Source organism: the organism of the source record quoted next, unplaced genomic scaffold (genome assembly GCF_019419815.1).
Source record: "Pyrus x bretschneideri cultivar Hongxiangsu unplaced genomic scaffold, Pyrus_bretschneideri_v1 Contig2, whole genome shotgun sequence".
Lineage (NCBI taxonomy): Eukaryota > Viridiplantae > Streptophyta > Magnoliopsida > Rosales > Rosaceae > Pyrus > Pyrus x bretschneideri.
In genome coordinates, this window is record NW_025999501.1 from 12,621,260 (window position 1) to 12,633,254 (window position 11,995).

At 37.9% G+C, this 11,995-nt stretch overlaps 1 protein-coding gene across 1 annotated transcript; it reads right to left on the minus strand.

The window, feature by feature from the left end:
- Positions 1 to 5,119: 5,119 nt before the first annotated feature.
- LOC103949424 (laccase-7-like) lies at positions 5,120 to 7,700 on the minus strand. Its single transcript, XM_009360538.3, has 6 exons — positions 7,611 to 7,700; positions 7,201 to 7,352; positions 6,672 to 6,916; positions 6,440 to 6,568; positions 5,399 to 6,346; positions 5,120 to 5,302 (listed from the first exon to the last, which is right to left on the minus strand). The coding sequence occupies exons 1-6, from the start codon at positions 7,698 to 7,700 to the stop codon at positions 5,172 to 5,174; spliced, it is 1,695 nt and encodes a 564-aa protein (XP_009358813.1). The 3' UTR covers positions 5,120 to 5,171.
- Positions 7,701 to 11,995: the final 4,295 nt, after the last annotated feature.

Here is an 11,995-nt window from a genome sequence, read left to right on the forward strand (position 1 = left end):
TTGGTTGGGTTTTGCTCTTGGGATGATGGGCTACAAAGCCCAAGTGGTGGCATCAGCCATTGCTTTGCCGATTTGCCGAAAAATCGAAAAGGGTGGCTGGAGCAAAATTGATTTTCGTCAACTTTCGTGGCCTCAAACCGCCACATACTATGGTTAATCAAGGTGGTTCTTGGGTGGGTTTTGTAGAGGGGAATGAGAGCTTCAAGATGGTGGTGGTGGCATCGAAAAACTCTACCGGAGTTGGCCGGAATCGGCCTTGGAAAATGGGAACTCGTGGTGGGTGCGGGTGGACGGGAAGCCACTTCCTTTTCTTTTTTCTTTTTTTTTTCTTGTCTTTCTTTCCTCCATTTTTGATTGGGCTTCACCCCACAAAGTGGGATTTAATTTAATTAACACTAAACCTTGAATAACCAATTTCAAACGTCCGTAACTATACCGTTATAATTCGGACTCGCAAACGGCTTTCGCTTATACGTTCGTACCAACAAGTACTACGAGGATATGCTAAAAGAATAAGTCTCACATCTCTCGAGTCGATGGTCAACGGAAGTCAAAGTCCTTGCCTCTAGGGCAATTACGTAAATTCACGCTTTTAAAATAAAATAAAAATGTAAAATTTGGAACGGGTTGTCACAGGTAACCAGTAAAAAATTCGAAATTATAGGAAGAAAATACAAAGAATTCTAGTTTGAATTGTTTGACAGAAAAATGAGGCCAAATAAGAGGCTTGCAAATAATAGTTGATTAGGTTGCTTTAGAAATAATAATAAAGTCAATTTTAAACTTTATCCCTAAGTTTCACTAAACCATGAAGACAAAATAGACAAAACGTTAGAAAAGTATAAGATATGACGTCGTTTGACACACCTTGACTCAGTATGTCCACCTGGACTTCGAATCGAGTTGTGATGGCCATCACCAAGAGGGTGACAAAGCCATAAAGTGTAGTGATATGGAAAAAGTGAGTAAATTTAAACCTAAAAGTGCCTAAATGCAAGAGTGCGCATGTAAGCAGGATTGAACCCAATTCACACGTGATGTCAAAGCATAAGTAATGCACAGTAGAAGTAGATTGAGAATTATACCATCGAATGTAGTCACCTATACCAAGATTTTCCAAGAGTCCTCGTCAACACGAAAGCTCAGCTACTAAAACCTGGAGGGGCAAAAAATGAAGGTGAGTGGGCCTAAAAATAAATCTTAGTAAAATGTTTTTGAAAATGTAATAACCGCTCACCGTAAAACAAGTATAGTTTCAATACATAGCATACTACATATACTATGATAATACTTACCATAAATAGTAACAACTTGAAAATGCAAAATTTCACAAAATTTCATAAATAAACCATAGCGTACAACAACTATAATAACTCACATAAACGAATATCAAAATGAGTGCTCATCGTCATTTGCTGACATACGAGTTCATTGCAGAGGTATTCTGGCATGAACAGGACTGGGTGTAATAATGATTTACGCTCTAGTACTACAATCACGTGAAGACTGGCGCTGTGTGCATCACATATGAGTCCTAATTGCTTATAACAATCTAGAACAAGACTGGAACCTACAATGTATCCAAAGTGAGCGTACGGTGTGATGTGAATATACACCTGAAGACTGGTCTTGGCCCGGGCAAGTACTAACACCAGTGTAGCACACGATGAGCTGATAACATAAATATAATCATGCCATAATAATTCAACAATTCTAGTCAATATAATCCCACTTGCGAGCCGTAAATATAATTAAGGCATTCCCTTAGTCCGTCTACCTGTGCATCCCGTAGGATTAATCATAATTTCCCAATAATACGACATTTCCTTATAACCATTAATTTAATTATGGCAATCACGTAGAAAATTAAGTAATAAATCTATATGTGGAAACTAACAAATACACACACACACACACACACACACACACACACCCACGCACACACATACACACTATATAAAAGAAAAGACTCACTCACACATACTTATAAGGTCACAGCCATTTGAACGTGTAAATATGGATCACCGATGTTAATCGTACCTAAGCATAATAGAGACCCATTAGTAAAACTCAATTAAAACATTTGAATTTGGAGAAACAGACGGCGGATTCAGAATCAGCGTGTTAAAATACAGTAAGAAGGGTCCCGGAAAATTTTCGTAAAATGTAAACGGTCAACCCTAAAAAGTCAACCCAGACACCCCAGTGGTCAACTACGTTAAAAATTTAAAATTTCACTAAATGGATGTTAAAAACAGACTCGGGGCATCGAAATTAGCCTAGAAGGGTTTATGAGAAAATTTTGAAAAAGTCAACACAAGGAATATTTCAAGAATATTCTCATAATATTCTGAGTCCATTTCAAAAATGGGTCGGGCTGGAAAAGTGGCCCAAAGGTTTAGGCTTATGGTTTGTGCTGAGTTTAGGCTTAAGCCTTTTATTTTTTAATATACATATATATATAAAACAGGTCGGGTTGACTTATTGGACTCGTGGGTTACACCCGCAGAACCCAGCAAGGAGAAAGCTAGAACTGGAATTGCCTAGGAAACTTCCTCGACTTCGTTTAATTTCAAATTGGTTGGGAAACTTCCTTTGCGTTCCAAAAGTCACCAAACTTCTCAAAACTACTTGAAATATACAACAAAACACAATCTACTAGGCTTTAAAGGGTTTTCGAAAGTTACCTTGTTGGAGACGATGAGAACTCGCCGCAGTTCTCCATTTTCAGTTTTTTTTCCCCGATATGCGTGCGGGTTCGAGAGTTGTTCGAGTTTTTGTTTTTTTTTTTTGTTTTTTTTTGGGCATAGGTAGGGAGATAGACGAGGTGAAGGTGATGGGGGTGCGGCTTGCTGACGAGGTGAGTGGTGGCAGTGCTGCAGCGGAGCACAGAGAGGAGAGAGAGAGGTCCGGGAGATTGAAAGAGAGGGGGGGAGAAAGAGATGGGTGAGTGGAAAGAGAGAATCCCAAAATATGGGAGACAGTGTGCCAGATGGCATGGTAGGAGAGGAAAGTTGAGATGTGGGCCCCATGGCCATAAAAATTTTAATTAAAATAATATAAAAATAAAAATAACTAAAATAGTAATTTTACAAAAGTATTTTTCAGATTCATAGTTCCGTAAAATCTTCATCGTAACTCTGAATTCGATTTCGCTTGCGCCTACACGTTTGTATCATTAGGTACTTTGAGAATACAGTAAAATAATAACTCACATACTTCACGAAAAACGGTCAACGAAAAGTCAACAATCTTGCCTCTAGAACTTTTTTTATCAATTCACTATTTTAAAATTAATAAAATCATAAAATAAGGGACGGGTTGTCACATCGTTTGACTCAACAAAAAAAATAAATAGTACTATAAAAAATATTTCTTATTTCTAGTTTAACTTTGTCACATCTCGACCCGGGCCCCATCACATCCCGGGCTCAACTCTACTGTAGCACGATATTGTCCGCTTTGGGCCCCGACCACGCCCTCATGGTTTTGTTTCTAGGAAATCACACGAGAACTTCCCAATGGGTCACCCATCATGGGATTGCTCTTGCGCGCTATTCGCTTAATTTCTAAGTTCCGATGGAACCCGAAGCCAGTGAGTTCCCAAAAAGCCTTATGCTAGGTAGAGATGGGAATATACATATAAGGCTTACATGATCCACTCCCTTGGGTGATGTAGGATGTTACAATCCACCCCCCTTAGGGGTCCGACATCCTCGTCGGCACACTTTTAGCCAGGGATTGGCTCTGATACTAAATTGTCACATATCGGCCCGGGCCCCCACCACATCCCAGGCTCGACTCTATCGTAGCACAATATTGTCCGCTTTGGGCCCCGACCACGACTTGTTTCTAGGAACTCACACGAGAACTTCCCAATGGGTCGTCCATCATGGGATTGCTCTCGCGCGCTACTAGCTTAACTTCGAAGTTCCGATGGAACTTGAAGCCAGTGAGCTCCTAAAAAGCCTTATGCTAGGTAGAGATGGGAATATACATATAAAGCTTACATGATCCACTCCCTTGGGCGATGTAGGATGTTACAATCTACCCCTCGTAGGGGCCCGACATCCTCGTCGGCGCACTTCCAACCATGGATTGGCTCTGATACCAAATTGTCACATCCGGGCCTGGGCCCCCACCACATCCCGGGCTCGACTCTATTGCAGCACAATATTGTTCGCTTTGGGCCCCAACCACGCCCTCACGGTTTTGTTTTTTGGAACTCACATGAGAACTTCCCAGTGGGTCACCCATCATGGGATTGCTCTCACGCACCACTCGCTTAACTTCAGAGTTCCGATGGAACTCGAAGCTAGTGAGCTCCCAAAAGGCCTTGCGTTAGGTAGAGGTGAGAATATACATATAAGCCTTACAGGATCCACTCTCCTGGACGATGTGGGATGTTACAAACTTAACCAAATTAATTAATTAAAAGCCAACAAGATTAGAGTTCGATATGATTACCATAAAGACTTTAATTAATTAATTTGGTAAAAATTAATTTGGTATTAGCAAACAAGAAATAAGAAATATTTTTTTATACTAGTATTTATTTCTCTTGGTTAGCTAAACTAGATAAACCAATGAGTCAGATATAACTAGGTATTATACTTAATCCAAATATTAAACTTCACTGTCATTTACGTTAGTTGAATACGAGCCTTTTCACATACTAATAAACAAGAATACTATTATCTAGGATTATTTTACTAAAAGAAAAAACAATGACGTCATTCATTCAATGAATTAGAACACTTGAAATATTAGTAATCAAACAAAGAGGTGGATTGTTTGCCATCTCATTTTCATACTCTTCCCATAGCCTTCTGTGATGTGTGGTCACGGTTAAGTCACGTTAATATTTTATATTAATTTTTTTATAGAAACAAAAAGTAATAGGAATATAAAATATTGACGTAGCTTAACCGTGACCACATAAATAGGAGGACATGAGAAGAGTATGGAAATAGGAGGACAGACAATCCACCTTCATCAAACAATCTATTGTGATTTTAGTCGAACAATGATAACCAACTTATAACATTTGTGACTAATTTTATTACAAAGTTAAATTGATTTCTAACCAAAAGAACGAAATTAACCACGATATTATAATTCAAAGAGTACAAAAAAGGAAACAATATTTTGAGGTTTCTTCCAAACTTCTTCTAACATTTGGGCATATCAAGTGGTGGCGGAGGCAAAGTAGAGTCTGGAGTCGGTCCATTTTCAACCTCAAAAGCTAAGGCTAGCCCCCATGACAGATGAACGTCCAAATGACAGTGCATGTACCAGATTCCTAAGATAATTGTTTAGAATAAATAACCAAACATTAATTAATAATAATATAACTAAATATAAGGCATTTAATTGATGAGGTGATTAAAAAACTAACCCGGATTATTTGCTTGAAACCTAATCACGGCCCATCCTCCGACCGGCACACCAATTGTGTTGCGTTTTTGTGGATTAATGAAGTTGAATTTTTTGGGGTCATTAATCGGGTCGTAGTTACCAAACCCTTGTGCCATCACGTGAAAATTGAAGCCGTGGAGATGGATAGGATGGTTCTCGATCGCCAAAAATGCTGTGTTTTGAAGCACGATCTCCACCGTCCAATTGAACTTTAACATCTTGACCTTGGTTGATTTTGGTGCGTATATTAGCGACGGGTCTAAGCTGACATTTGTGTCCGTGTAGTTAAACTTTACTGGAGGCTTGTCAGGAAAATCTCTAGTGTAAACCCCATTCACGTTGTTAAAATGTGCTTCCATCATTGAAGTATTGCTCGGAAGCACGAATGACTCGTTATTCATGCTAGCGGACAATCGGCTAAAGAGTGGGCCCTGACATGTGGCATTTTTGGGACACACTTCCAAGTTCACGCCGATTGTCACAAACATGTGTTTGTCCACTTGAAGTGGGACTGGGACCCACTGGGGCCCGCCAATGAGGCAAGTGAGATTAGTATAGAACTTGTGGGCCAACGACGTGTCGCGAGGGTTGGGCAAGGCCGGCATAATGGGGGTTGATGACTTGGAGTTCTTGTAGACGATGACGCCTCTAGTGGTCGTGTTATCAAATGCGATGTTTGCGCTAGCATACGGAGTGGCGGCCATGTAATAAGATCCAATAGGTTGATTGAATTTGACAAGAATGTCAGTGGTTTGACCGGGTCCAGTAACCACCACGTCGGTGACATATGGAGTGGTGTAGGAGGCGTCGATGGCAACAACTGTCATGTTGTGATTGGCTATCTTGAAGAAGAGTTGGTTATTGAGTGCAACGTTGATTAGGCGTAGGAGGTAGGTATTTCCTCTCACCACACTAAGTTGATATGTCTCTGATAAATTGATGTTAAACTGTTAATATTCATCATTCATAAGTAATATATAAAAACAAACAAATGTACATGCACGCATACATGGTTACATACGATTTTGAGAGCAGTCGTAAAGATCACCGGGAAGTCCATTTATGGTGTAAGCATTTGAATTATTAGGAGCCGTTCCGGTAGCCAAACCTTCTTCCTCAATGTCAACAACATTACCATTGTACCACTCTCCTGCAATTCCATCAAACATTTTATAATTAGTCACAAAAATTACTGTTTAAGTGCGTATCATGATGAATGTTAACTATGTTGAATGGTATTGATCGTTAATTACCTAATAAGATAGGAACTTCTTCGGCGGGCTTGAGGAAAGGGAAGGATCGACCGGCTTTCGGGTGGATTATGAGTGCGCCGTGGACGGTTGCGCGGAGCCACGAAACGTGGGCATGCCACCAAAGGGTGCCTTCTTGTCCGGTGATATTAAATTTATATGTAAAGCTTTGTCTAGAACGTATAGGGCATTGAGTTACATATGTAGGTCCATCCGCCCATGCACTCAGAAGCTGAAAAATTCCATGCCTGCATTAAGAAAGAAACTATAAAACATAACCCAACATTCCCCGGGGGGTTTGCTAATCCAGAAAAAAAAAAAGACTAGGAAAATATGGATTTGCATTTTGTTCCAAGTAACGTGATTTGGATACACAAAACTCAACACTCTCTAATACTTGTGGGTCCTAAATAATTTGATGGGTCATCTTTATTGAATGGTGCATCATTAAGTGTGTCCAAATAGAATTCTTGTTTTGTTCTAGAATAATGTTGAGCGGTAAATGATTTTGGATATGTAAACTATTATTTACCAGTGAATAGTAATGTTGTAGGGCGACTGGTTTAAAACGTGGACGATAAGTGTGTCTCCATCTCGTGCATATATTGTTGGTCCGGGATAGCATCCATTTACTACAGTAATCGCTTGATTCCGGCATAATCGGCTAACAGTCAAGTTGTTCACCTGAAGCAATTGAAATAAAAAAAATACTATTATGACTACTATTATTCAAAGGAAACATTTAAATAATTAGTGAGAAATATGCATGATAAAACAAGGATCCTGAAGGGCATGTTTGAATATTGTTTCGAAAAACCGCTTCTATGAAACTATTTAAAATTTTCCATCAAATTAAATCAGAAGTAATTTTGAACGTTAAAATCCGGTTTTAGCGATACTAGAAACATTCATGAGCATATCCAAAATTGAGGCTCGACTTACACTAAAAGAATGCTCAACAATTGCACCAGAGGCTACTGAAGAAGCCAACAGAGTTAGAAAACAAGCTAGCACAAAGGCTGAGTGTGCCATATGGGGAACAAAGGAGCTAGCTGATGGGGAAATGATAAGTTTGAGAATCGTACATTGTTGTGAAGATATATGTTATGTTTATATAGGCATTTGAAAAGAAGTTGCTGACAAGTTAAGCAATAAATTTTACTTGCTTTGATAATTAAGGACTTTGAAACGTGGAACGTGCAGGCATATAAAATGAATGGTATTGTATATCCAGCTAACAGTTTGATGAAGTTGGCGATTAATCAATGAATGCTCGCATAAAGTCATGAACACAATTCTGAAATATTATAAGACAATATTATTTAGGATATTTGGTTTCCCTTGATTGTAGGAATACATTGGCTCTATTTAAATCATGTATTGATATCTTTTGAGTTTCTGGAATATGGCTTAATTTACAATATATAAATCTTATATACGAAAATTAATGAAAGGGATTTTAAAATTTTAAATTTTAACAAAAAAATTATTTAATAATTTTATTTAATGGTTAGGATACAGCTCAACCAAAATAACCTAACAAGTTTCTAGTTTTACCCCTAACAATGTTTATTTTTTTTATTCTTTTTTGTTTTGAACAAACGATATTATTTACATTAAGGCGATAATTGAATTTAAGACCTTGAGAAATACCGCTAGACCGTAGTACTAAGTGGCTACTCCTAGCAATTTTAATTGTTCTGTCTGTTAGTTTTCTGTTTGTCAATCTTCCATTTTTGCTGCTAAAATAGAATCTTCAGGAAGAGAATCCTTTCCTGAGCATAGGATGGGGATCCTTCTGACCACGAAATCAGGACCGTTCAATTTTAATCTAATGGTTGCAATTATTATAATTTTTAGGAGACCCTCTGTTTTAGAGCCGTTAGATTAAAATTGAACGGTCCGGATTTCGTGGTCAAGAGGATCCTCATCCTATGCTCAGGAGAAGATCCTCTTCCGAATCTTCACTGCCTTTATCCACAAAAAAAAAGGCCAAAAGCCAACAACACTCTAATCAAAACCTTATTTTATTAATAATTTTGTTTGAACATAAACCGACTTCTGTAAACAAGAACATACTGCAACTGAGTATAATATACGTAAACCATTACTACATTTACAGGTTCCGTAGCTGTCGCTTCCTCCACCACTGCCACCACTGTTTTGCGAGACTGTACCACAAACACAGACGGCCCCTCTGAGAAGTCATAGCCCCTTCCTTATAAATTGGAGCTGGATTGTGGAGGCAGATTATCTGTCCTTCTACTTCTTGTGCCTTCCTGTTTTGTGTGATCATGGTTAAGTCATGTTAACATTTTACAACTCTATTGGCTTGTCTGCCCTCCCATCCCATACCCTTTCCATCCCCTCTTATATTATGTGGTCACGATTAAGTCACATCAATATTTTATATTAATTTTTTTTATAGAAAGAATAAGATAAAAAACAATGGAAATATAAAATGTTAACGTAGTTTAACCGTGATCATAGAAATAGGAGGGGATAAAAAGAGTATGGGATGAGAGAGGAGGCAATCCAGGTCCCTATAAATTACTCGCCGATCACCCCCAATTGCAAATCCAGATTACTTGTGCGAGCCTGATTCCTTGCTCAATGACCCATCATCCATCTCAATTTCTTCACCGCTGTGCTTCCAAGACTAAAGCCAGTTTGAACCTACAGTTGATTTCGGGTTGCTCGCTAAACAGTATATCGCGTACTGTCAATCGTTTAATTTTGTTTTTGATGAAATCTATTGTTTGAATGTCAAAGCAATGATTGAAGAGACTTTGAATTACAGAATTAGGTAAGACATAATTGTTGGATGCATTTACAGTACGGTGCAGGATTGCAGAAGACTTTTTTTTTTTTGAAGATTGCAGAAGACTTTGTTCCAGAAAATACTAAAAGAAAAGTTAGAATATGGTTAAATGCATTATTTATATTAATATTAAGGGTATTAAGGGTATTTTGGTAAGGGAGCAACAAATAATAATAATATTAATATTAATAATAATAATTATTATATTATTATAATTATTTCTATAAGATAGCATATTCGGAAGAGATTGACGTGCAAGAATTACTATTTTATTTTATTCTTTTGACTTTGAAAACATGAATAGATTCATGTCGCATATTATTTTAGGGAAACAACTTTGCTGCTGATGGAGTATCACATGCGGTCACATGTTCGAGTTTTAATTAAAAAAATTAAAATTAAAATATGTATCTATGTTTAATTGGTTATCAGCAGTTTTTAGCAGCTGCTGTTGATCTTTCAGCAGTTGCTGTTGATCTTTCAGCAGCGAAGACTTATTCTTATTTTAGGATGTCAAAACGACTAGCGTTCGGTGCTCCCGCTTCATCGCTGTCCTGGAATCATGGCTGCTAACAGACATCCATGTGGTGCACAAGTTAATATTGATTTCCATTGCAATTTGCAAAAGTAATATTTAAATACATACAAAAATACATTTACAACCAGAGAAGCTAATGTCCCCTTAATTTGTGTCAGTGACATGAAGTGTCAAAATGGAAAAAAGATTGTTTAAGCGCTCAAACTCTGGCGAAATTTTTTTTAGAATAATGTAAAAAAGATTGTTTAGTTTAAAAAATAATCATTGTTCAATTTTAAAAATAATGAGAAGGTTATGGCCTATATTTAATAGAGAGGTGTGGCAAAGAGAAGAGTAAGAGATTGGAGAATAATCTTGAGGAATTGTGTGTTAATTCCCCAATCATTGTGCCTTTATTTATAGTAATAAGGATGAGAGAAACTTGTTCTCTAAGTAATACAAAGTATATTAGGAAAAATCTTCTAGATCCCAAAGGATTCCTACTTTATCTCTACTTAGGATTTACACAATCACATATTGATAAGAACATATGTCACAACACTCCCCCTTGAGTGTGCAAATACTCAAGTAGATGGTGCATCAGATCTTCAGGCAAATGTAGAAGCAATTGATGAAGTCGTCTCGTTTAGTCGGCATAAGTAGCAAATGCGAGTCTTAAAACAAACGGAAGAATGTATGGGTAGTAAAACTTTCAAAACCTCACTATGGTAAAACCCAAGATGGGAGAAAAACTCATAGGCTAAGGAGAAAAGTGAGAAGTTGCATTAAGTCAAAACTATACGTCTTCTGGACGCAAGTATAATAGATCACAAGGGTATGATCAGCCCAGGATGGGTGCCTCATTAAAACCTAGTTAGGTAGAAAAAAACCAGTGGAAAAAATGCTCCTAATCGTAGGGAAAAATAGTACATTAAAATCAAGTGAGTATACTTCTGGATACTTCCCTTGAGTTTGACAAAACTTCCAAATGAAACTACAAGCATCGCAAGTGAGAAGTTACGCATACCAATTCCTTAGACAAGCTTCTGAAAAAGGTAGACTTCGGCAATGACGTTGTAAAGGTCGGCAAGGTTATCTGGGATTGGACTGCTTGACTTCAATCTTCTGATGCTGATGTAGACGCAATATGCTTAGTGTTGACTTATTGGATGTATCATGAACTGGTCAATACATACGGCGCTGTATTTATGGATCGTCGTTGGGACTCAACGATGGATGAAAATTGCAGGGATTTTGAATATGCTCAACAAGAGTTCTCGACCATATCTCCCACGTGATGAGACATAATGAGTCTTGGAACGATTCAAAGGTTTCGCAACAAAAAGGTCTATCTAGTTAACCTTCAAGATATTGCGGTGTTCTTTAATGGTAAAGACATAACCATGCGAGAACGTACCTTGTGCAGTCAGAAAAATGGTCTGATTCAGTGAATCTCACAAAGTAGACATCATTCCGAAGATCAAGGGGTGTGATCTATTCTGAGATACATAGGGATAGAAAAGCCCAAATTCGTTAAATGTCTTTAACACCAAATTGGGTGGTGGCATGTTAGGCACAGTGCTGCTTTATGCCAAAAGATTATCAGCATATAAGATGTCCGATCTAGTGCCTTTGAGCTAAGTACAACAAACGCCCATGGTACTTAGATATGGCTGCCTTACGTTCAAATATGGAACCTTATATGCTTCATACCCTTCTTAAAGGTCTCATTTGCATCTAGCATACAGACGATCAGGGTATACTCAAAATGTAATACCTTTTAGGTCTAGTTTGAGTGGTGGACCAGAATACCATTAGAACTAGCTTGAAACTTCAGGTTGAGGTAATGTCGAGTTTTCCCAAGATCATTCATCTTAAAGTCCGATTTAGGTACGAGTTAATATTCTCAACTCTAGCAATTTCGGATTTTGTACACGTAGGGACATATATCCCTAACTAATCAAATATTCACTTAGACGGGTATACCAC